The following is a 26048-nucleotide window of genomic DNA, read 5'->3' as shown; positions in this document are numbered from 1 at the left end:
TCAATGTTTATATGTGAATAAGAGACTAACTTTAATCTGTTCATCAAATAAAGTGATCCAGTCTCTTCAGAAAATTTGGACTAAATCAATTCATATGGATTAGTTTTATGATCTCTTTATGAACTTTCTGAAGTATCAGAGTGGTAGTTGTGTAGCTGTCAAAGGAGGGACAGATCAGTTCACGTGCCGCTTGAACTGAGGCACTACAGTGATTGGTCATGCCACATTAAAGAGGCCAAAATAGTATTTATTTGAATATTGTAGTAAAATTGACAGAATTTGAAAGCTGAGACTTAGTTTTATGTAACCTGCTCTGTCTTGTCTGTCGACACGCAGTCAGTGTCCTCTTTCCTCTATAATGTTTTTTCATTGCGTAAGAAAATTACTATTTTAAACATTTTTCTAAGTTTTGCATAATAAACATGCAGTTGTTATAACCGACTGGGGAATGATGGCAGGGGAATGTTTGTACTTGTAAAAGTTGATTTGTCACAGCAGGGTTACTGACATAAAGTGCAGATGAAATGTAATAGAAAATGGTGAGAAGAAATTCACAAAGACATAGTGAGCAGTTTCAGCACTTTGTCAAATCCAGCATATAAATTTGAATTCTTTAAAATAAAAAATAAAAATAAAATTTGACAGTAATCAGACTTGTGGAAAGGCATGAAATCAGTGCTGGAATCATCATCATCATCATCATCATGTGGATTCAAACTCACCCATGATGAATCTGTGATGTTCACTGCTTCATAAAACATCAGTCATCTTATAAATCAGACTCAAGCAGACTAAATATTAAGTAAATGTGACCTTTTGAGGGTCAGCTTGTGGCATCACCTTATAAACTACTAAAGCTTGTTCTGTTTTGAATCTGCTGGGCTAATGACCTTTGTTAGCATCATTATCTCAGGTGGAGTTCATTAAAAGCCACACTTTTCAATACAGATCAAGCTCAGGCGGTTTCTCCTGGAACAACAGTTCATAACTAAACATGATTGTACTGAAAAGTGCCTTTGAATGAAGGGTTTCTGAATTAATTCCTGTTTGTGATGCTTGAGTTCAGGTGATGATGATGGTCGTTTCACTGCATTACTAGTATGACTGCATTGTTTAGCATGTGTCACACCTCTTCCTCTTTTACACAATGACCTCTGACACACAATTAAAAAGGTCAAGGAATATTTAAATATTTTAAGTATGATAAAGTGCACTACAGAGAATGACATATGAATGTTAGTTCATCCAAAACCATCATTCATTGGAAACGGTGTCAGATGATGTTGATGATGTATTTCAGCGAATAGACTTGCATCATCTCGTCCTTCGTCATCCACGCAGTCCGTACTTTTACTGCACCGTAACAGATTCAAAACAAGTAATCCTGACAAGTGAAATATGAATGCCATCTGAAATATAGATCAGACCAGAAGAAGAATGGTGGAAATGTTCAGGCAACGTCATCCAATAATTTACAATTTTATTAAATCTTTCGATGAAAAACAAGGGACGCAGTAGTCGACATTGGGAAGAACAGTCAGCATGGCTGCGTGAGACACATCAGGGGCTTTCGGTGCAAAAATTCATCATCATAATCACTATTATTGCAAAAACGTCCAAGAAAGTTCATGACTGTCACATGATCCTCACAGAGCAGCACGAGTCAATGTCATGAAGGAAGTGAGAACCAATTAAAAACAAACAAAGACAAAACACAATCACCTTATTACGACTAAACTCTGTCACTGTCACAACATCAGAGAACTTCTTTTCTTTTTAAATGAATTTAAATATTTTTAAAAATATTTCACCATCTACTTTTATTGCGAAAATAGGCAACTGGACTAACTGTGATGATGATGATGATGATGTATTTAGAGCAGCGTCAGGCTCGTCTCCATGACGGCCGAAGCCATGATGCTAGTCTCCATGACAACAGCCGCCATGATGCTCGTCTCCATGACGACCGCCGCCATGATGCTCGTCTCCATGACGACCGCCACCGTGATGCTTGTCTCCTAACAGTGATGTGTGTTTATCTTGCGCTCAAGCAGTTGCGAGTTTTTGGACAGTTTGATGGATCTCTGTACATCAGTAAGTTTCCCTGAACAAAACGTACAAACACAAGTGCGTCCTCATTAAAACGGGACGCCCGTCCTGCCAGAGAAAGTGCAGAAAGTCATAAGTGCGGCAGATGCACCGCTGTAGAATCAGGAATGTTGTCGTTGGAACTGGGAGATTGAAAGCTCTGAATAAAAACATAAAACCAGTCGAGGAACTCAACGGCGTGAACGCAGAAATGTCCATCCATCCGTCTCTCCACAAACCAAAGCATCTCTTTTTCTGGATTCATGTTTTCCAGAGGCAGTGTGTGTGTGTGTGTGTGTGTGTGAGAGAGGTTTGTAAACAGCTCCGTTGCAGAACCTGATTAGACAGTAGGGCGAAAGGAGGCGGGTCTCATGCAGAGCGTCTCAGGTGGGCTTCCTGAATGTCAGAAACATCAACTAGCAGTCTGTTACTCTCACACACACACACATTCACTGTTGTGACAGTAAATCTCAAGTTCAGTCACTGGGATGAACTGTTACATTACAGACTGACTGCTCACATATATTAATCTGTCAATTAATTCATCTGTATAAATGTTTGTTTTTCTAGGACATTCACTAGAGTTTAACTGAAGGCCTCGAGAAGAAATTGAGTTCCACGAGTTCTAAACCTTACCAAAAACCCCCTGTCCCGTTTCTTAAAATTAAACACCTTAAAATGTCATGAGAATGAATCACATAAAAGTTTTTTTTCTCTGTCAGATAATGTGAAATGATCTCACTTTCTGTGTTCAGTCTGTAAAATTCTGTTGAATGAGGTCGAGGAAGACGGTGAATGAAGCTTCAGGTAAAGACAAGCTTGTTTCTCCCGTGTGTGTGTGTGTGTGTGTGTGTGTGTTGAAGCCCACCCTCGTCTCTCTGAAGCCCCTCGTTTGTGGTTCTTCCTCTCAAATGACGGTGGGCTGCAGTTCAGGACAGGGCCGCAGGAGGGCGTCAATGAGTCTGAAGGACAAAAGTGCTACGAGTTCAGCCAGGGGTGGTTGAGGCATTCTGAAGCGGAGGCTCGTTTCTCTGGCACCATCTCCAGCATGGGCAACAAGAAGTGCGTGAAGTGACCGGCGTCCTCGGCCGACCAGCCGTATTTTTCCACCAGCACGTCGAACAGAGACCAGGGCTTGAGTTTCGTGATGTGTCGCAGCTCACCTGCAGAGAGAGACGCACTAGATCAGCTGCTGCAGGGACAACACTGCTGCAAGACACACCCACATTATTGCTGCAAGACACACCCACATTATTACTACAAGACACTCCCATATTATTATTGCAAGACCCACCCACATTACTGCAAGACCCGCCCCCATTATTACTTCAAGACCTGCCCACATTATTACTGTAAAATAAATCCACATTACTGCAAGACACCCCCATTATTACTGCAAGACACGCCTACATTATTACTATAATACCCGGCCACATTATTACTGTAAAATAAATCCACATTACTGCAAGACACTCCCATTATTACTGCAAGACATGCCCCAATTATTACAGCAAGACACGCCCCATTATTACTGCAATACCCGCCCACATTATTACTGTAAGACTCGCCCCCATTATTACAGCAAGACACGCCCCATTATTACTGCAAGACACGCCCCAATTATTACAGCAAGACACGCCCCATTATTACTGCAAGACACGCCCCAATTATTACAGCAAGACACGCCCCATTATTACTGCAAGACACGCCCCAATTATTACAGCAAGACACGCCCCATTATTACTGCAAGACACGCCCCAATTATTACAGCAAGACACGCCCCATTATTGCTGCAAGACCCGCCTACATTATTACTATAAGACATGCCCCATTATTACTGTAAGACACGCCCATTATTACTGCAAGACACGCCCCAATTATTACAGCAAGACATGCCCCATTATTGCTGCAAGACCCGCCTACATTATTACTATAAGACATGCCCCATTATTACTGTAAGACACGCCCATTATTACTGCAAGACACGCCCCAATTATTACAGCAAGACATGCCCCATTATTGCTGCAAGACCCGCCTACATTATTACTATAAGACATGCCCCATTATTACTGTAAGACACGCCCATTATTACTGCAAGACACGCCCCAATTATTACAGCAAGACCCGCCCACATTATTACTGCAAGACACGCCCATTATTACTGCAAGACATGCCCATTATTACTGCAAGACATGCCCCAATTATTACTGTAAGATTCGCTCCCATTATTACTGCAAGACACGCCCCAATTATTACTGCAAGACACGCCCCAATTATTACTGCAAGACACGCCCCAATTATTACTGCAAGACACGCCCCCATTATTACTGAAAGACACGCCCCCATTATTACTGAAAGACACGCCCCAATTATTACTGCAAGACACGCCCCAATTATTACTGCAAGACATGCCCCCATTATTACTGAAAGACACGCCCCCATTATTACTGTAAGACCTGCCCACATTATTACTGCAAGACACGCCCCCATTTTTACTGCAACACACGCCCACATTATTACTGTAAGACCCGCCCACATTATTACTGCAAGACACGCCCACATTATTACTGCAAGACACGCCCCCAGGTTTGAAGGTGTAAATGAAAGGGTCCTGAAGGAGGAGACGTCACACTGCAGAGTTACGGTTACCTTTCTTTGAGAAGAACTCACGGCTGTATTTTCCTGCTGCGATGATCTTGCGGGGGATTTTTCCCAGTAACTCCATAATCAGAGCGATGTGGTCTGACCACCAAACACACACACACACACACACACAATATCAGTTATTCATGCAGCGGTGCAGGAGGACGGACGGACGCGTCTGCTGTCACACACACACTGATGTCTGGGTCACACCAGCACAGTTCATTTGTCATTAAAGGGTCATGAAATGGAAAATCCAGATATCCTTGATATCTGCATAGATAAGACGTTACTCTACAATAACACTAACCCTAACTGAAGTTCACCAATCACAGCTCTGGCTGTTTGTTTCTGCCATCGAAATAAAGAGTCTGAATGTGGATGAAAAATGAACATGTCTACGAATATTTGAAACTCTTTGGTCAAAAAAAAAACGTAACCTCCAAAAACATCTCAAAGATGGGAAAATGCATTTCATGACTCTTTAAAATTTAAGGCATATAAACGCAGTGTTGTCTGTGTGTGCAGCGGACGCCCGATCCGTCACTCCCTCTGAGTCTAACACTACCTCTCCGGTTGAAGAACTCCCGGGAATATTTTCCAGAAAGAGCAAAGTGTCGAGGAATGCAGCCAAGAAGCTCTATGATGTGAGCTATATGATCTACAGGAGAGAGAAAGAGGAAGAGGAGGGAAGGAGGGAAGCGTGGCGGGAAATTAGAGAGGAAGAGACCAGAAGGGAGAAAGCGGAAGAGCCGGGAGTTTAATATCAGCTAGAAACACTCTAAACACGTTCTGACATCAATGCTAACGGTTACGCTGGGATTTAAACTTCGTCTTGAGTGACAGTGAAGGACAGAGAAGAAGATTAACAGAGTCCAGAGCGAGTGACAGAGTCAGGTGTTCAGAATGGAATACTAGTGTACCGCACACCTGTCACATGACCTCATCATGTGTACTTCAGAAAGTGGCTGAAGTAACAGCGGATCAACGTCTCTGTGTAATGCTTGATTGTGATTGGTCACTGGTGTCAAACTGTATGACTGATTGTTTCAATGTTAGATTCATGTTTCACACTCTCTTCCTTCACATGGATTGATTTATTCATTAAGTGGTCATGTGATAATGTCCAGTCAGCTGGTCTCTTCTGGCCTCGTCAGGGATGCCGTTAATTTTAAGATAATGACCGTCTGACTGTCCAGTACATATTTAGCAATTTTAATCCAGTTTTAAACAATCAAAGGAGTGGAGATGATGGAAGAACTCGCAGTGGTCACAGAATCTGATTCTGTTATCAGAGGAGGGGTCAGCAGCGGTGTGAACTGAACTCCATCCTGAACATCTGCTGAGCAGCGCAAACATCTGCAGGCTGAACGTACCTTCATCACGAGAGTAGTCTTCCCCCGAGTGCGGCTCGAACAGATAGTCTCCGGTGGCCAACTCGAACGCCTGCGGACGACAGAAGAGATGAAGCGCTCTGAATGACAGACATGAAGGCAGCTGACAGCAGGCCGGCGCTCACCATGCAGGCCGTGCTCCATATGTCGGCTGGAGTGCTGTATCCCGCGCCGATCAGAACCTCGATGGAGCGGTACTGCCGCGTCTGGATGTCCTCAGTGAAGTGTTTGTGCTGGAAATGCAACCGCACGTCACATCTACAAGGATTTGCACACAGCTCACCCATTCACAATCATATGGACATTTCTGGTGTCTTACCACCCAGCATGCATTGCCCAGATCAGCGATTTTGACTCTGAGAACGTCTGCATTCCGCGGATCCAGAGGATTCACCAGTAGATCGGCGGCTCGGAGCCTCGTCGCTGGACAGACAGACAGAGTGTTTATCAGCCTTCATCATCATACAGCAGTGGTGTCAGTGTGTGTGAAGTGCGTCTGACCTTTGGGCGTGTCTCCGGTGCTGGACGACGACACCGTTCGGCTGCGGTCGCTGTTTGTGCTGAGAGCCTGGGCCTCGTCTGGCACGCCGTCGGGCGGCGCGGGATCCAGCGGCAGCTCGGGGAAGCGCGGTGTGGTGCCGCGGTGCCGCGCTCCGTTGGTGAGTCCGGCCATTTCTCCGTTGTAAAGTTCGTAGGAGGTGTCGGAAGTCTCGCGGTCGGTCGTGCTGATCTCCGATTCCACCAGAGGGCAGAGGAGCGGCGAGGACAGCGGCACGCTGGGAGCCGGCGGCGACAGATGCTCCTGCGTACCCATGATCACGTGACCGTTGGTTTTAGAGGTGTCATTGTGCTCTTGGCCTTCGTCGTCTGCCTCCTCCTCCTCCTCCTCCTCCTCCTCCTCATCATCATCATCATCATCGTCATAATCTTCATCTTCATCCTCATCCTCTTCTTCATCCTCTTGTCTCTCTGCCGTCTCTTTTGGTGCATCTGTTTCTTCCTCGTTCGGACACTCGTGCGTCTCCGGCTCGTCCCTGGCGCTCTGTGAGGGCGTGGCTTCCCTTTCCTCTTCCTCTGCTTTATCCTCCCCTTCTTCTCTCACATCTTCATTTCCATCCCGCTCTTCATGTTCTCCTGAGTTTTCCTGCTCCTCCTGCTGTCCGGGTGGAGTGTGTGTGCGTGACTCTTCTTCAGCGGGACAGTCGGGAGCGGACAGGACGTCACCATCTTCCTCATTCTCCTCAATGTCCTGCTGATCCTGATCTGGTTCTGCACCTGAGAGACACAGAGACATCAGCTCACCAACACACACAATCAAACTTTATGTCTTCATTATTGTGAAGAACTACAGCAGCAGCAGATCCGACAGGCCATCGGTCCGACAATGAAGAAATGAATTCAGAAACAGATTCAGAAGATCTGATTATAGAAGATCAGACCATCTTCACACTGCATCCACCAACACAGACGTACAGAAGGCCTTTGATTCAACAAGCAAACAAACCCAACGAACATGTTCACATTATGCCATGATGAAGCAAGGCGTCCTCTTGTGAAGCACAAATTTCACAAACTGCAGCAGTTTTTACCAGGTGAGTTCCCACATCCATTATAAGCTACTGCTACATCCTGATGAAGCTCCAAATGGCCTTCATCATGTTCGTTCATGTTACTTTCGTATGCCTTCCCTGTATTTATTAACAGGAAGATATGTATCCATCTATATACTGTACATGTACTGTATGTCTGTGAGATGTGAATCTACTCTTTTGTTCCTTTGTCAAATAATGAACAGTAATAAATAGTTAAAAAAGAACTGATCCTGGTTCAAGTACATGTCATGTGAGCTGTGACTGATCATCGATGATATATTGAAGGTTAAAGGTTGTTCTGTTCACCAGCAGAAGTGAGCAGGCAGACGGTCACTCACATGTGTGGTTGGTGAGTCTGACGGGCCGCTCCTTCTCTCCCTCGGCCTCCTCGTCCTCATCAGCATCTTCATCATCCTCTTCGTCTTCCTCGCTGTCTACCAGCACCAGGGTGGGGCTGTGGGCGGAGTTTGAGGCTCCGCCCACTCTCTGTTTCTCCGCCTCTCGCTCCAGAGCTTCGATCTCCAGCATACGTCTCTCCAGAAGCTCCGCCTGCCTCTTCTGCTTCTTCTTCAGCTTCTTCTTTTTGTTTTTGGAGATCTTCCCCACCTGTAGGAGGCGCCAAACCACAGAAAACAGCTCAAACAAACACACTTCCACCAGAGACGGCCCTCTCTTTCAGCACATGATCAGTCAGTCAATATCAACACATCCACTACACTTCCTACAGTGACGGTACAGCTGGTCACTCAGTGTAACACTGGCGCCAACATGACATGCTCTTTTAATTATAAAAATTCACATTGCCATGTGGCTTGGTTCCGTTTTATAAAAACTGGATTTCATGTGTTTGTTACATGCGGTTCAAACTACAAAAAATGAAACCGATGAGCATCACAAATGCCTACAAATCAGAGTTGAACAAATCAGAGTTGAGCAGTCAGTGTGACTAAAGGTTTCTTCAGTAAATGTTCCTGTATGTAATATGTACAACTACACAGCAAACTGCAGTCTGATGTGAAACAGCCGTGTGTGTGTGTGTGTGTGAACAGCAGTTCGTCACTGACCTGTTTGAGTTGAGGAGCCGTGCTGACTGCAAACAAACACAGATACAGAGTCAGAAGGTCTGTCACATTCATCATGTTTGTACAGATGACAGAAATCAGGGATGAAACAGAGGAATACCAGCTGATCCTGACGGCGGCGGCGCTCCTGCTTTCTGCCACTCCGTGGCCTCGACCGCCATCCTGCGCACGAAGGCGTCGTCCACACACATGAGGATGTTCTCCGGCTTGATGTCCGTGTGGATGATCTTACACTTGCTGTGAAGGTAATCCAGCCCCTGCAGAACCTGATCAACACCACAAACACGTCAGATCACCTGACTGAAGTCCATAATGTTAACCCAAGTAACCGTCCTAACTGCCCAGACTGCGACACACAAGACATAGTCTGTCACTTGCGTTCGTTTCTGATGTTCTCGTAGCTCCGCCCACAGTGAAACCTTATTGGCTCAAACTTAAATCTCCACCCAGCTGAATATGAAGCATCAAATACATTCTGATTCTGTTGTTTCATGAAGTACTTTCACTCGATTTTGGGTTAGTTTGGGTCAGTGAGGGAAGTGTGAGTGATCACCTGTCTGATGATGCTCTTGACGCAGGGTAACGGCAAACCCTGATAATTAGACTTGATGATCCACTTGAGCAAATGATGACCAAGAACTTCAAACACCATACACACATCTGAGAACCAGAGTTAAAGAAAACGACGACACACACATCTGAAGACAACACACACAGACTGTGAGGATACGAATCCCGTTCACCCCTGAGATCTTGAAGTCGTCTATGAGTTGAACAACCATGTCCTTATTAGGATCATCAGGATCCGTCTCACGCACCTGAGAGAGAGAGCATGTCACATCCGTGTGTGTGTGTGTGTGTGTGTGTGTGTGTGTGTGTAGTAGTAGATACTCACACATCTGAGTAATTTAATTTCATCCAGTGCCGTCTCTGTGTAGTGCTGTGCGCTCTTCACGACCTTCATCGCAACAAAACGCTTTGCTCTGATAAACACACACAAACACGGGTTTTACTCACACATACACACACACACACACACACACACACACACACACACACACACACACACACACACGCACACACACACACACACACACACACACACACACACACACACAGACACAGACACAGACACAGACACACACACACACACACACACACACACACACAGACACACACGCACACACACACACACACACACACAGACACACAGACACAGACACACACACACACACACACACACACACACACACACACACACAGACACACACACAGACACACACACACACACACACACACACACACACACACACACACAGACACACACACACACACACACACACACACACACACACGCACACAGACACACACGCACACACACACACACACACACACACACACACACACACACACACACACACACACACACACACACACACACACACACACACACAGACACACACGCCTCTCGGCAGTTTCGGTCATGCGGGTGCAGCTCGTATCTCTTTGAACAGGGAAACATCAAATTCTCCAAAGATGTTCACCAAGCTTCCGATTAATTTTCATATTTAAAATCGCCAATGAAATTTGACAACGGTATCAAATATGTTGCTTCTCAAATAGCGTTAAAAAGCTTGTTTTTCAGGTTGGTCCAACCAATGCACATGTGACGTCATAAGCACACGCAGTGATCGCAGTGATGCGATGTCTTTACCAATCAATGATTGGCTCTTTTATTTAGAAGGTGGGATTTATTCCGCCATATTGAGCGTTGCACTTTCTCCCGTTCATAAGTAACAGGAGTGCACGACTTTGTGTATTTAAAGTCTGGCGTTACTCACTGAATATCCCAGCACAGCCAGACGGTGGAGAAGTGACCCCAGCCCAGCTTCCGGATCACATGGTATCTGCCGTTGAAAAGGTCCCCTATCTTGACGGGATGGTATCCTCCTGTGGCACAGAGAAAGACGATACAGTCCACTGAAGCTACATGCAGAAACGGGAGAATCCGGCTAATGTTTCTTCAGCTTGAAGTAAAGAAGAGCTCAACTGTACGGCTGGTGTCCTCAAACAGCACTTACGGTTATTAAGAGTCTGTTTTGACACATGATTCAGTCGGCTGAGTTTGTTCCACCTTTTCCAGCACAGGTTTCTTTCACACTGTATTGTTTCTGTCTCTATACCACCATAACTACATTACCGCTCACGCAGATGATGACAAATGAGAACTATATCTACACCCCGAAAATAACAAACTTATTTAACACTTGCAACATTTCACGTTCAGTGATCACAGAAAAACAACTTGAGGCTGGAAACTCGTACACCTGCGAATAACCAGAGATGGGCATAAAAGCATGAAAATGTATTTAAAATAAAAAATATTATACCTCGGTTGGAATTTATCAAATAAAAGTGTGAAAAAAATATGTATTTAAATACAAATACAGATTTTTTTGTATTTTGAAAATACGTGTGAAATTGAAATTCAGCGACGCATCACTATTGGGCCGAAATCTGCATCTGTTCTGATTGCGAAGAACATTTTGGGGCGTAGAACTGCTTAGAAAACTTTGTTTTCATTTCACCTACTGAACCACCAGCTGTTCAAAAAGACTGCTTTTTGTCTGTGCACCATTTCTGTTTCTGACCAGGTGACACTGCAGCCTATTACTTTCGGTGAACACTGCTGAATAAATCATGTGTAAAACTGTGGGAAGGAGTAGGGATGGGCGAATAACCAAAATCAAGATATATATCATGATTTTTTTCTGGAAATAAGATTGTTACGATATCAAAATTTTAGATAACAGTCAAATTTCATAATTCTTAATACCAGTTTAGATGCCTCAGCAAAAAATGTAACGTAAATTTTAACTTCTGGAAAGTGGGCGGGGAGCAGCAGCTCGTTTGCATTTAAAGACACAAGCATGAAAACAGTTTTCCTTCCACTTGAAAAAAAATGGCCATTTACGTCATGATTGATGTATTTTGAGCTGAAACTTCACAGACACATTCTGGGGACACCTTAGACTGCATCCTGTAAAGAGGAGCAGAATTGGTCCCCTTTAAAAACTCATTTAGTCATTAAGCATGTCCCTATTACTTATTCGTTCAGGTTTCTTTATCGCTCTAATGTGTCAATAACTCCTGCCCACTAAAAGCTGCCCGGATATATTTGCATACCGTGATATATAAACAACATAAAAAAATCCATTCACACTTTATATCATTGCCATGATATAGCTTATATCATATCACCCATTCCTAGCAAACTGTCAACACATTTGACAAGCTAGCTGATAAACCAGCGACAGATGAACAATCAATTTCAACACTGTTTTCCCTGTGCCAGTGCTCTTTTATTCCTTCATGATAACTGAAGTCAAATCTGAATGATCGTAATCAACAAGTAGAATCGACCATGACATCCCCATCTTATTAACGCAGATAATTCGCTCACCCATTCCTACATGGAGGCGTACGGCTGCAGCTCACTGCATGAGCGTTGGGGTCTGAACGAGTTGATACAGGAAATCAGAAGCCTAATAAAGAGGTTGACTGAATCGTATGTGTGTATTTAAATACAAATTACATTTGGGAATACTAAATACAAAGTAGCATTTCATATTTAAAATACATATATCCCTGCGCATAAGGAGGCATAAATCGCGTCAGTGTCAGTCTCTGCGGAGACTCTCCTGACGGACAGACGGAGATGTGTGTGTTACCTTTACAGTAGTCGGCCGGATCCTCCTGCTCTTCATCATCAGAGCCCAGAATCTCCTCCTCTGGCTCCGGCGGGGCCACGGGCTCGGGTGGGGGGGGTGGTGGAGGAGGAGGAGGAGGAGGAGGAGGAGGAGGAGGAGGAGTGGATGGAACCTTCTGTGTGTCGGGCCTACGGGAACACACACACACACACACACACACACACACACACAGAGCGGTCAGACCCCGTCTCAAAGCGCACAGAACACCTTCATCCTGTTGCCATAGAAACTACAGACACGAATCTAGAATCCAGCTTGACATAAAATTCATTCTTTAAGAGTAAAACACATGCAGACACTAACGTTCACTCAGCTAAAGAGGAACAAATTTAGTTCAGAGTCTCCATTCACACCCCTCAAACACATTCACAGGCGGGGCGTCACATTCTGACCATCGTGTGTCGAACGAGTCCACAAAACACAGACACACTGAGAGATTTCAGTCTTAAACAGGCTGTTTTTAGTACTGTACCTTTAAGACTTCAATATGCAGAGTAGTCATGTGTCTGAGTAAATCTGATTGGCTCAGGTGAGCTGTGGTTACATCTCCTCACACACACACACACACATACATTACCTGCGCTTGGCTCGATGTCGTAATCGCAGTGCACTGAGCGCTAAACCAAACGTCCTGCTGGAACGAGAGTAACTGCGATCCATACTGATGGAGGATATCTGCTGAACGTCCTCTGCCTCCTCTCTGTCTGACTGACTCTATCTATCCGGAGCGCTCAGGGAACGACAGCGACGCCAGGAATCTCATGACCAACTCACACGCAGTCAAGAAATCACACTCACACACAATCATCTCAGCAGTAGATGTTTTCCAGCAGCAGACACTGATGTCTAGATAGCACAGACGTCAATCTAACTGATGAGGAAACAGCAGCGATTCACTCTGAAATGATCCTAACTGCAATAAAGGTCAAAAATCCTCACTGAAGAGTTCAATTAAGCTGTTTTCACACTTGAATCCTCTTTAAAAGAGCCTCTGAAATGTGTGAAAACACACTTAATCATTGACAACTATTACAAGAAACACTTCTAGTTCATTATATATTTTAATAAACAAGAGGGGTAGTAACCCTAACCGTGCAGAAAAACACACTAACAAACTGACTGACAGTAACACACACACACACACCCCCTAACCCTAAACTGACCCTTCACCCAATTATAACCTGATCCCTAAAACCAAGTCTTGACCCTCAAACAGGCCTTTAAAGAGCTCTCAGAAAGTGAGCACTGGACAAAATGTCCTCACTTTACTCTCTTGGTCCTCACGCCGCTGGTCCCAAACTCAAACCGGCCCTCACAAAGACAGCTGTACGAGTACACACACATTCATGCACACAAACACACTCTCACATACACACACATACACACGCACACACCTGTCAGGACTGCCTTTGTGAGCTGGTGTAATTTCCACTAACAGGGATCACATGACACGAGACGAACAGCCGTCAGAGAGACAGAAAGTTGATTCAGAAGACTGATGACTCTCATATAGTCACGGTTCACACTGCTGTACTAAAACACACACAGTTATTAGTGATCTTCCTGATCCAGGTGATCACTCCGGACATCTGTGGCCTACACTGGGAAAAACAAAACCAGAAAAAACACTGGTAGATTCCCTGAAGCAGGGTGTCCAAACTCAGTCCAGCTCCGCTCACCTCAACACCTGCTGGAGGATTCTGGAGAGAGAGAGCTTGATCAGCCGTTCAGGTGTTTAACTGGATTCGGATCTGAACTCTGCCGGAGCGGGACTGGACACTTCTGAAATCATCTCAGATTTTGTTGGTAGATTTAGTGTGAGGTTACGCTGGACTGAAAACGGTCTCTAGTGCTGACTGACTGAATATCATCACATTGTTAGTTTTACATTAACTGTCGGCATAAACACTGGACATCTAGCCCGAGTGTGAGCGTCAAACAGCTGACCACAGTCCGTTCACTGACCGCCTGACGTGTGTCACATCTGGAAAGCTCTGGTCAGACCGGCTAACTTTGCCTCAAAAACAAAGGCATGTTCACAATATGACGGGCCGCTACTGTGACTCTGTTCCTGGATGAGACAAAGTTTGACCGAGAGACACTCATCAGAAACTGAAGCAGAGATCAGGGTCAGTCAGATGAATCTCATCAGCAGGTCTGAGCAGTTGAGCAAACAACACAAACATGGTTGTTGTGTACGACCCACATCATGTGACTACACTACTAACCCGTCTGTGGCACTCGGGTCTTCTGTTCCCAGACAGATCTGTCATGATGACGTCTCTCTGCTCCTCAACAAATTGGCACGTCGAGACACAGAACTCTCACTGACTGTCCCGACTAACACAGCCTGCTTCACACCTCATTATCCGAGGCCACTCGACTGTTTGGTGGGTCAGTTCTCCATAACCGGTTGGTTTCAGACAGATCCTTTTGGAGAAGCATTTGCCTGTCCTGTCCTACATTATGCCTCTGAGTCTCATGGGTCTACTGTAGAGGACACTCATATTTGCTCAAATGACCTCTGAAAACTTTTGCAGGTTCAAGATTCACATCGTTTAGGGAAGGCAACCATCTCGGAGATCCCTGTGGCTCTGCAGGAAGCATGAACCTGCTGTACATCTGTCTGTGTGTCCATCAGACTCACTGTGAGTCATTTTTACATCACACACCATCCTCGCTCATGAATATACAGCATCTGAGACGCATTCAGGGCACGTCGGCCGCGCAGACGGCACAATCCCACATCCAGCAGTTCGTATGGAGACTCCACATGTATGTTCACACTGATCAGAGATCTGTCCGCGTGTGCGCGTCATGTGACGCTAACAGTCACAGCACTTGTGGGTGTTTACTGAATGATAATTTGGCTTAAATTCTCTCCATGTCTTTATAAAGAATCCACTGAGGAAGGAATTTTTCTCCTGCAGAATCACCATGAAGCCTCGGCCCGGCGCTCAGGTTCTGCTCTGGTTCTGATGTCCTATATAACAGTGTGATGACACACGGCGCAATGTGTAGCGTTGATGCTGCACAAAAGAAAACAGCTCCAACTACATCAAATCAATAGAGTCCGGCTCACGTATCCGACAGCGTTTGTGATGCTCCGACACCAAATATTGTGTCTATAAGCTCATGCAGAACTGCATGCAAAATTGCGACCATTGTGTATGTGTGTGTGTGTACAGTGTGAAATACATTACAGCACTTCTCTGTGTTTGCATTCAATATCAGGCAAACACAAACACACAACAGGAGGACACAGACAGAGAGAGAGAGAGAGAGACAGATGAGGATGAGACAGAGGACAGACAGGTAGATGAGGAGATGATGTGTCGAGACGCGATACCTTTCTGGGGAAGAGGATTTTTCTGAGTTGACGGACATGGGCAAGCCGCTCGCTCCCGAGAGAAGAACGGAGCAGGACCAGGGACGAATAAAACACTCTCTCTCTCTTTCTCTCTCTCTCTGTCTTTCCGGAGCGTTCTGCTGGCCGCGAGGGGAGGGGGGCGCTCTTCCTCCTCCTCCTCTCTTCTCCTCTTCCTTGGAGGAAAATAAAGGATGGAGGACACAGGCTCCGAGACGGGAGATGCGGAGAGCGGCGGACGTGAGGAACGTCTCAGCACCGCTGCCGCCCGCCCTGTTTGTTGTTGTTCCTGCGGTGGCTCGCGCTCGTCCCCCACCGCCGTGGTTTCCTGAATGACGATGAGAAAGCGCAGCTCCCACACACTGTCTGTCTCTCGCTCTTCTGCAGCGCTGCACAATAACAGATCTGTGCGCGCAGCGGGCGACACCACTGAGAGAGAGCGGCGGGGGGATCTGAGCTCAAACAACAGCCGTCTCTCTCTCTCTCCATCTCTCTGCTCCCCTCCCACAGTCCAGCGCTCCGTCTGTTACGACATCCTGTATCTCAGGGCAACGCTCTCTCTCTCTCTCTCTCTCTCTCTCCCCCATTTTACAGCTGCTCTCTTTCTCAAGCTGCTGCTGGTTTCCTTTCTTCATTCTCTCCTCTCGTCCTCTGTCTGTCTGTCTGTATTTACAGCAGATGGGGTTGTTTCTCGGTGAGTGAGCTCAGAGACAGACAGACATATTAAAGGACCTCATGATGGTAGAGGCCTTCAGTGACCTGTCTGTCTCTCTATCATCTCTCTGTCTGTCTCTCTCTAGCCCTCGAGATCCATTGTCCTGTAGAGTTCAGCTCTAACCCTGATCAAACACCTGAACAAGCTCATCACAGTCTTCAGGATTAGTAGAAAGACACAAGCAGGTGATTTTGGTCAGGGTTGGAGTTAAACTCTTGCTCAGGCCTGCTTAATGGCAAACAACTGAATTAAAGATCAAATGAACTTCTGCTTAATCGACACAAACGGCTTCAGTACAGATTACAGTACTAACTTTACATGAAGAAAACCAGTGCAGCAGAGAATATTTACAGCACTGGACCAAAACACACACACACACACACACACACACACACACACACACACTAACACACACACAAACACACTCTCACACACACTCATTCTCACACACAAACACACACAAACACACACACACACAAACACACTAACACACACACACTAACACACACACTCATTCACACACACACACACACACACACACACAAACACACTCTCACACACACTCATTCTCACACACAAACACACACACACACACACACACACAAACACACTAACATACACACACACACACACACACACACACACACACACACACACACACAAACACACTCACACACACTCATTCTCACACACAAACACACACACACACACACACACACACACAAACACACTAACATACACACACACACACACACACACACAAACACACACACACACAAACACACTCACACACACTCATTCTCACACACAAACACACACACACACACACACACACACACACAAACACACTAACACACACACTCACTCACACACACTCCCTCTCTTCTCTCTGTCTTATACTCTCTCTCACACACACACTCTCTCTCTCTCTCTCTCTCTCTCTGTGTGTCTGTGGAAGTAGGCCATGTAAAGATAGCTGCTTCAAGCAGCCTCAATTCTGACCCCTAAAATATCAGTGAGAAGCAGAGACGGATGGAGCCGCATCCCCACAGCATCACTCTGTCTTCATGTTTGTGTGATGCTTCATCCTTTCTGCTCTTCTTTAGCTAATCACAATCTGACGGTTGCCGTGGCAACCAGGCCGGTTTCTTCCAGCCTGTTGTTGCACGTCACAGGAAGTGCAGTGGATCCTCCGACATCACAGTGTCTGTGTTGTGTGTGTGTGTATGTGTGTGTGTGTGTGTAGTGTGATCGGACATGCTCTGATCCAGCACTGATCACACAGTAAGTCATCAGTCTCTGCTCAGGTGACACACACTCGTCCTCTCCGTGTGTTTATGGTTGTTGTCCTGCATTATTTGGGTCATCGCTGTGATGAGAACATCAGTTTCACACACAAACAAACACAAAAACAGCTCTGGCTGTTTAAAGTAAAATAAATCAGATTGACAACCAAACTTATGCTGCTCTATTTTCAATTCAAAACAGTCAAATGTGAATAAATAAATAAAGTCGTTTTGCATCTCTGGATATTACTGTCTACCTCACACTCTTTTACCGTTAAAACTGAAGTGTTGCGCTGGAGTTGTCGCTCGGATTCTGTGAACGGTAAAGCCCCGCCTACTTGGATTTGTTTGTTTGTCTCCATCATTTTGACATTGACAAGCGCAGAGCAGCTTAACTTTTAAAACCATTTGTCATCCGAACAACAAACAGCAGCATCAAGACTGTCAGATACCGAGGGCTGAATGTGACCATATCTGATACGATATCTCCTCAGTGTCTGCGGAGGTCACGGCTCTAAACCAAACGCAACACAACAGCTCAACAGAATACTGGACGAATCTAAAGACTCTCACAGGATTTTGAGATTGGTGCCTTTATTGCGATCTAGTCCCTGTTGGAGTGAAGTTGATGTGCTCCTTCTTGCAAAAAAATGTTATCTATGAAAAATTCAGATCTCATCATAGCACAGAAACTGCGCTCGTTAAAATTACAAACGACTGACTTCTAGCTTCTGACCAGGGCTGTGTCTCAATACTAGTGTTACTTGATCTCAGTGCTGCGTTCGACACTATATATCATAAAATACTCCTAGATCGACTACAAAATTACACTGGTATTCAGGGCCAGGCATTACGGTGGTTTAGATCATACCTATCAGACGGTCACAATTTTGTCTATTTAAACGGGGAAAAATCTAAGATCACGATAGTAAACTATGGAGTGCCGCAAGGATCTGTGTTAGGACCTCTGCTATTTTCAATATACATGCTATAATATTATAAGAAAACATGGGATTAGTTTCCACTGCTATGCCGACGATACTCAGTTATATATTTCAACACAACCAGATGAAATCTCCAAATTATCCAATCTGAGTGTGTTAAAGAAGTAAAACATTGGATGACTAGTAATTTTCTTCTATTAAATTCAGATAAGACTGAAGTATTACTTATTGGACCAAAAACCTGTACACAGAATCTCTCAGACTACAATCTGCATTTAGAAGGATGTGCTGTTACTCCATCCTCGACAGTTAAAGACCTGGGTGTTATATTAGACAGCAACTTGTCCTTTGAAAATCATATTTCATATCTTATAAAAACAGCCTTCTTCCACCTCAGAAACATTGCTAAGATACTGAATATGTTATCTATTTCTGATGCAGAAAAGTTAGTTCATGCTTTCATGACGTCTCGACTAGATTACTGTAATGCATTATTAGCTGGTTGTCCTGCTTCCTCAATAAACAAGCTACAATTAGTACAAAATGCAGCTGCTAGAGTTCTTACCAGGTCAAGAAAATATGATCATATAACACCAATCTTATCATCTCTACACTGGTTACCCATTAAGTTCTGTATCGATTATAAAGTATTGCTAATGACCTATAAGGCTCTAAATGGTTTAGCTCCTGTGTACTTAACCAATCTTCTATCGCCCTACAATCCTTCACGCTCTTTAAGATCACAAAACTCTGGACTTCTGGTTGTACCTAGGATATCTAAGTCCACTAAAGGAGGGAGAGCGTTTTCACATTTGGCTCCGAAACTCTGGAATAGCCTTCCTGATAATGTTCGGGGCTCAGACTCGCTCACCCAGTTGAAATCTAGATTAAAGACGCATCTCTTTAGCCAAGCGTTCACATAATGCATCTCATATCAGATCAACTGCACATGACTATCTTTGCTTAAAGTTACGAACAGCAGCTACGCTAATTATTATTATCCATTTGCTTTTCTGTTTTATATATTCATTATTTCTATGAGCTCATTGTTTCTGCTCCAAATAAATACATTGTTAGCTAACTGTGTGATTTGTATACGTACATTTCTGAAATGACATAATTTGGACAGTCACCTCTGATAACAGATCTCTCTAGATTGTAATGTTGACATGCGTTCTCTGTAAAGCTGCTTTTAGACGATACGTATTGTGATTGTGAATTGAATTTAAGGCCTGGTGTGATGGTGAAGGATCTGTTCTGGGATCTGTACTTCTGTAGACATGTAAGTGTGTTGTTCACCCAGCAGAAAGACGGTTGCAGTGTCTGCAGGGGATCGGCGCCACCTGCTGGTCTGAAGCAGCACAGCCTTCACTGAACACATGAACTGAACTCGATCAGAACATCCTGGACCAAACTCCATCTACAGTAGATCACATGATAACAGACACAGATCCTTCATGTCTCAGTCACATGATCACTGTGTGTCTCAACAGGACAAACACACAGACCAGCAGAGATCGACACACATGCGCTCTCAGATCGCTTTCCTCTCACGCCAAAGACGTCAGTCCAGCGGGAAAAATATTATTATACATGTGAGGAGAAACTGGGCAAAATAATAAATCTATTGATCAAGATTACCATGTTAATTGTAAAAAAAACAAACAAACAAAAAAACAATACAATATTCTAGTCAGAAACACAGCAAACTGAATAATACAGAGAAACAGAGAAAAACAACCTGAACAAAAAAATTAATAATCAGGAAGAATTGGCCATACAACATGGAAAAATATGGGCAACCCATTTAAAAACACTGAACTTAAAACAAATAAAGTGTCAGGACTTAAACCAAACAAACCAGCGCTAAAATGCATCGGTGCGGTTCTGCGTGTCGGTCACATGATTGACTGATCTGGAATCAAGGCCTGATAGCAGCCATCATCTCTAAAGATGGAGACAGACTCCATCCCATAATTACACACATCTGAGTGAAGGTTATTCTGCAGTATAATAAACTCCTGGACTTCATCACGACACACAGGTCAGATTCTCATCACATCTTTCATCAAGACAGAAATGACACAAATGATACTGAGTCGTTCAGGTGAGAAAACCTACAGCCTCAGAGAATCAGTGGAGATGCTGCGCGAAAACAACCACAAAATATCTCTGGTGGTGTGGAGCGAGACGGCGCTCAGCTCACGTGATCCAGCTGTTCCTCTGACAGTCCATCAAACTCCAGGAAAACACCTGAACATTTAACCATGATCGCCAAATACCACAAATGAACCAAACAGAGAGAGACAATTACACAGACCACAAATCTGCAGGAGATCTGGACATGACCAGTGCTGGAAGAAGAAGAGTGAACACTGATTTAACCTTGACCAGTCATTAGTGAACAGTCAGTTCATGCATATGTCTTCTTCTTTGCATGTCTGTTGTTATTTAGTGTATATTCGTATAAACTCAGGTATTAGAACAGGTCAGTTTCTGTCTTTAAATCAACCAATACACACTTCAACAAACCCTTGTGTTTCAACAACTGTGTGTGTGTGTAAAATACAACATAAAGACACACAACTATAGCAATGACACAGACAAACATGACCGAAGCCAACCCAACACACACACACACTCACTCACTCACACACACACACACACACACACACACACACACACACACACACACACACACACACATATACACACACACACACATACACACACACAGACACACAGCTGTTGCTGCTGATATTAGTGATTATGATGATATTTATGGATATTTATGTTGAAGGATTAATCTTCATTAACTTGTGTCTCCTGGTGATAAATTATCAACAAGGTTACATAACCGCGTAAACACTAGGAAGGGGTGCGACCCGCGCCGTTGCCATTGGTAACTGACCTAGCTTCACGAGCTGAGCGCGAGGGATCGAGCGCGCGCACGCACGCGCACATACATACACACACACACACGCCCTCTTTACCTGCGATGGTGACCCGTCTTATCCTTCTTTCCTTTCGGCCTCCTCTTCCGCGCTTGAATGGCCAACACTGGAGCGGAGAACCGGGGAGACACGGACCGGACCGGACCGGACCGAACCGAGCAGAAGACACACATCACTAACAGAAGCATCTCTCATATAAACAATATAAACAGAAGCTCTGTGGGCATATCTCTGTGTATATATGAGTGAAATGAGCGCTGATGGGAATGTAGTGTGTACTAGATAGGGATTGATGTTTCTCACCCTTTCTAGAGCTCATGATGTTGTTCCTCAAGCCGGGATCTCTCTCCTCTCCCCTGCGCGTTACCTCTGCCGACGCGCGTTCAGGCGTCGACGTGGCCGCGCACGGGCAATCACGCTCATGAATATTAATTACGCATCACAGAGACGTTCGCTAGCAGGCATACCGATTGGATGAAAGGAAGACGTTGGTTAGTGGGCGTTAACGAAAACGAATATATTACTACAGCAAAGATTTGGACATTGGATATTAATTAGATGTCGCGCAGGAAGGTTACCAAGCAACGTCAGCATAATCTAATTAATATTCACGACTAGCCTTCCTCATAAGATTGCTAACTTCCATCCAGCCGTTAGATTTACACAGTTGAGTGCAAAATCAAAACTGCAGTGAGTGTATTCATTTTTATGTGTATTAAATATATTTATTTTATTTAAAAATGTAAATGTATTAATATTAAAAATATCGCTCGTATGTTGTTGTTATTCATGGTAATACTAGTAATGCTGTATGGCGCTGTCACACCTATTGTGTAATCTGATTTGCAGTGTGGAATGATTGACAACGCTATAAGCCAATAACACACGTCGAGGGGCGGGACTTTGTTGAGGATTCGTTTCCGGGGTATGTGCGAGTCAGAAGGAACACATGTGTGGATGTTTTGCGGCAGTTCGTCTCGTGTTCACGCAGTAAGATCATCACATATGTTCAGATCCAGTCCCGAGAGTCTGCTGTTGTTGACCTCTGCTCTCTGTTCTTTCAGATCTGTGCGGGTTTCTTCTCATTTTGTGTTAAAGCGCATTGTTTACTGTCCAAAGAGAAGCATTGAAGGATCCCGCTGTGCTGCCACTCACTCCACACTGATGTGAGTACGTGTGTGTGTGTGTGTGTGTGTGTGTGTGTGTGTGTGTGTGTGTGTGTGTGTGTTACAACAGATCAGATGTGTGTGTGTTACAACAGATCAGATGTGTGTGTGTTACAACAGATCAGATGTGTGTGTGTTACAACAGATCAGATGTGTGTGTGTTACAACAGATCAGATGTGTGTACATGTGTGTGTGTTACAACAGATCAGATGTGTGTACATGTGTGTGTGTTACAACAGATCAGATGTGTGTGTTACAACAGATCAGATGTGTGTACATGTGTGTGTGTTACAACAGATCAGATGTGTGTGTGTTACAACAGATCAGATGTGTGTGTGTTACAACAGATCAGATGTGTTCGGTTACAACAGATCAGATGTGTGTGTGTTACAACAGATCAGATGTGTGTGTGTTACAACAGATCAGATGTGTGTACATGTGTGTGTGTTACAACAGATCAGATGTGTGTGTGTTACAACAGATCAGATGTGTGTGTGTTACAACAGATCAGATGTGTGTGTGTTACAACAGATCAGATGTGTGTACATGTGTGTGTGTTACAACAGATCAGATGTGTGTACATGTGTGTGTGTGTGTGTGTGTGTGTGTGTGTGTGTGTGTGTGTGTTACAACAGATCAGATGTGTGTGTGTGTTACAACAGATCAGATGTGTGTGTGTGTTACAACAGATCAGATGTGTGTGTGTGTGTTACAACAGATCAGATGTGTGTGTGTTACAACAGATCAGATGTGTGTACGTGTGTGTGTGTGTGTGTGTGTGTGTGTTACAACAGATCAGATGTGTGTACGTGTGTGTGTGTGTTACAACAGATCAGATGTGTGTACATGTGTGTGTTACAACAGATCAGATGTGTGTGTGTGTTACAACAGATCAGATGTGTGTACATGTGTGTGTTACAACAGATCAGATGTGTGTGTGTTACAACAGATCAGATGTGTGTGTGTTACAACAGATCAGATGTGTGTGTGTTACAACAGATCAGATGTGTGTGTGTTACAACAGATCAGATGTGTGTACATGTGTGTTACAACAGATCAGATGTGTGTGTGTTACAACAGATCAGATGTGTGTACATGTGTGTGTTACAACAGATCAGATGTGTGTACATGTGTGTGTTACAACAGATCAGATGTGTGTACATGTGTGTGTGTTACAACAGATCAGATGTGTGTGTGTTACAACAGATCAGATGTGTGTGTGTTACAACAGATCAGATGTGTGTACGTGTGTGTGTGTTACAACAGATCAGAGGTGTGTACATGTGTGTGTGTGTGTGTGTTACAACAGATCAGAGGTGTGTACATGTGTGTGTGTGTTACAACAGATCAGATGTGTGTGTGTTACAACAGATCAGATGTGTGTACATGTGTGTGTGTGTGTGTGTGTGTGTGTGTTACAACAGATCAGAGGTGTGTACATGTGTGTGTGTGTGTGTTACAACAGATCAGATGTGTGTACATGTGTGTGTGTGTGTGTGTGTGTGTGTGTGTGTGTGTGTGTGTTACAACAGATCAGAGGTGTGTACATGTGTGTGTGTGTGTGTTACAACAGATCAGAGGTGTGTACGTGTGTGTGTGTGTGTGTGTGTGTTACAACAGATCAGAGGTGTGTACATGTGTGTGTGTGTGTGTTACAACAGATCAGATGTGTGTACATGTGTGTGTTACAACAGATCAGAGGTGTGTACATGTGTGTGTGTGTGTGTTACAACAGATCAGATGTGTGTACGTGTGTGTGTGTGTGTGTGTGTGTGTGTGTGTGTGTGTTACAACAGATCAGAGGTGTGTACATGTGTGTGTGTGTGTGTGTTACAACAGATCAGAGGTGTGTACGTGTGTGTGTGTGTGTGTGTGTGTTACAACAGATCAGAGGTGTGTACATGTGTGTGTGTGTGTGTTACAACAGATCAGATGTGTGTACATGTGTGTGTTACAACAGATCAGATGTGTGTGTGTGTTACAACAGATCAGATGTGTGTACATGTGTGTGTTACAACAGATCAGATGTGTGTGTGTTACAACAGATCAGATGTGTGTGTGTTACAACAGATCAGATGTGTGTGTGTTACAACAGATCAGATGTGTGCGTGTTACAACAGATCAGATGTGTGTACATGTGTGTGTGTGTTACAACAGATCAGATGTGTGTACATGTGTGTGTGTGTGTTACAACAGATCAGAGGTGTGTACATGTGTGTGTGTGTTACAACAGATCAGGTGTGTGTGTGTTACAACAGATCAGATGTGTGTGTTACAACAGATCAGATGTGTGTGTGTTACAACAGATCAGATGTGTGTACATGTGTGTGTGTTACAACAGATCAGATGTGTGTGTTACAACAGATCAGATGTGTGTGTGTTACAACAGATCAGATGTGTGTACATGTGTGTGTGTTACAACAGATCAGATGTGTGTGTTACAACAGATCAGATGTGTGTGTGTGTTACAACAGATCAGATGTGTTCGGTTACAACAGATCAGATGTGTGTGTGTTACAACAGATCAGATGTGTGTACATGTGTGTGTGTTACAACAGATCAGATGTGTGTGTGTTACAACAGATCAGATGTGTGTACATGTGTGTGTGTTACAACAGATCAGATGTGTGTGTGTTACAACAGATCAGATGTGTGTACGTGTGTGTGTGTGTGTGTGTGTTACAACAGATCAGATGTGTGTGTGTGTTACAACAGATCAGATGTGTGTGTGTGTTACAACAGATCAGATGTGTGTGTTACAACAGATCAGATGTGTGTGTGTTACAACAGATCAGATGTGTGTACGTGTGTGTGTGTGTGTGTGTGTGTTACAACAGATCAGATGTGTGTATGTGTTACAACAGATCAGATGTGTGTGTGTGTTACAACAGATCAGATGTGTGTGTTACAACAGATCAGATGTGTGTGTGTTACAACAGATCAGATGTGTGTACGTGTGTGTGTGTGTGTGTGTGTGTGTGTTACAACAGATCAGATGTGTGTACGTGTGTGTGTGTGTTACAACAGATCAGATGTGTGTACATGT

General features: G+C 44.3%; 2 protein-coding genes across 7 annotated transcripts in view; one reads left to right on the top strand and one right to left on the bottom strand.

Moving 5' to 3' along the window:
* Window positions 1-1035: 1035 nt before the first annotated feature.
* srpk2 (SRSF protein kinase 2) lies at window positions 1036-22222 on the bottom strand. Of its 5 annotated transcripts, none has more exons than XM_067380549.1 (16): window positions 22139-22222; window positions 21875-21941; window positions 12531-12697; window positions 10641-10749; window positions 9695-9782; window positions 9530-9617; window positions 9353-9459; window positions 8900-9065; window positions 8782-8807; window positions 8056-8323; window positions 6627-7400; window positions 6445-6548; window positions 6251-6358; window positions 6108-6177; window positions 5300-5392; window positions 1036-3251 (listed from the first exon to the last, which is right to left on the bottom strand). In XM_067380549.1, exons 1-16 carry the CDS (start codon window positions 22152-22154, stop codon window positions 3067-3069), a joined length of 2436 nt encoding a protein of 811 aa, XP_067236650.1. In that variant the 5' UTR covers window positions 22155-22222; the 3' UTR covers window positions 1036-3066. The 5 variants fall into 5 exon arrangements, with proteins under 5 accessions (XP_067236650.1, XP_067236648.1, XP_067236652.1 ...); XM_067380547.1 differs by lacking the exon at window positions 5300-5392 and adding an exon at window positions 4738-4830 and having other exon boundaries at window positions 1037-3251; window positions 22139-22221; XM_067380551.1 differs by lacking the exon at window positions 5300-5392 and having other exon boundaries at window positions 1037-3251; window positions 22139-22221.
* A 462-nt stretch (window positions 22223-22684) lies between these two features.
* The window catches only part of pus7 (pseudouridine synthase 7), a 16349-nt gene continuing 12985 nt past the window's right edge, over window positions 22685-26048 (top strand). For both annotated transcript variants that reach the window (XM_067380554.1, XM_067380553.1), the window contains exons 1-2: window positions 22685-22825; window positions 22900-23001. In XM_067380554.1, coding sequence (XP_067236655.1) covers window positions 22785-22825; window positions 22900-23001 — 143 coding nt within the window. In that variant the 5' untranslated portion in view covers window positions 22685-22784. The remainder of the gene's footprint in view (window positions 22826-22899; window positions 23002-26048) is intronic.

The sequence above is a fragment of the Chanodichthys erythropterus genome, chromosome 24 (assembly GCF_024489055.1).
Source record: "Chanodichthys erythropterus isolate Z2021 chromosome 24, ASM2448905v1, whole genome shotgun sequence".
NCBI lineage: Eukaryota > Metazoa > Chordata > Actinopteri > Cypriniformes > Xenocyprididae > Chanodichthys > Chanodichthys erythropterus.
The sequence above is the reverse complement of the archived record's forward strand: the minus strand, read 5'-3'. Positions and strand labels throughout refer to the sequence as shown.

Excerpts from the sequence above, each read along its gene's own strand:
- srpk2 (XM_067380549.1), bottom strand. Across the intron at positions 9,783-10,640 it reads TGGCTGTGCTGGGATATTCA|AGCAAAGCGTTTTGTTGCGA; the intron begins GTGAGTAACGCC and ends TGTGTTTATCAG. Across the intron at positions 9,066-9,352 it reads TCAAGAGCATCATCAGACAG|GTTCTGCAGGGGCTGGATTA; the intron begins GTGATCACTCAC and ends GGTGTTGATCAG.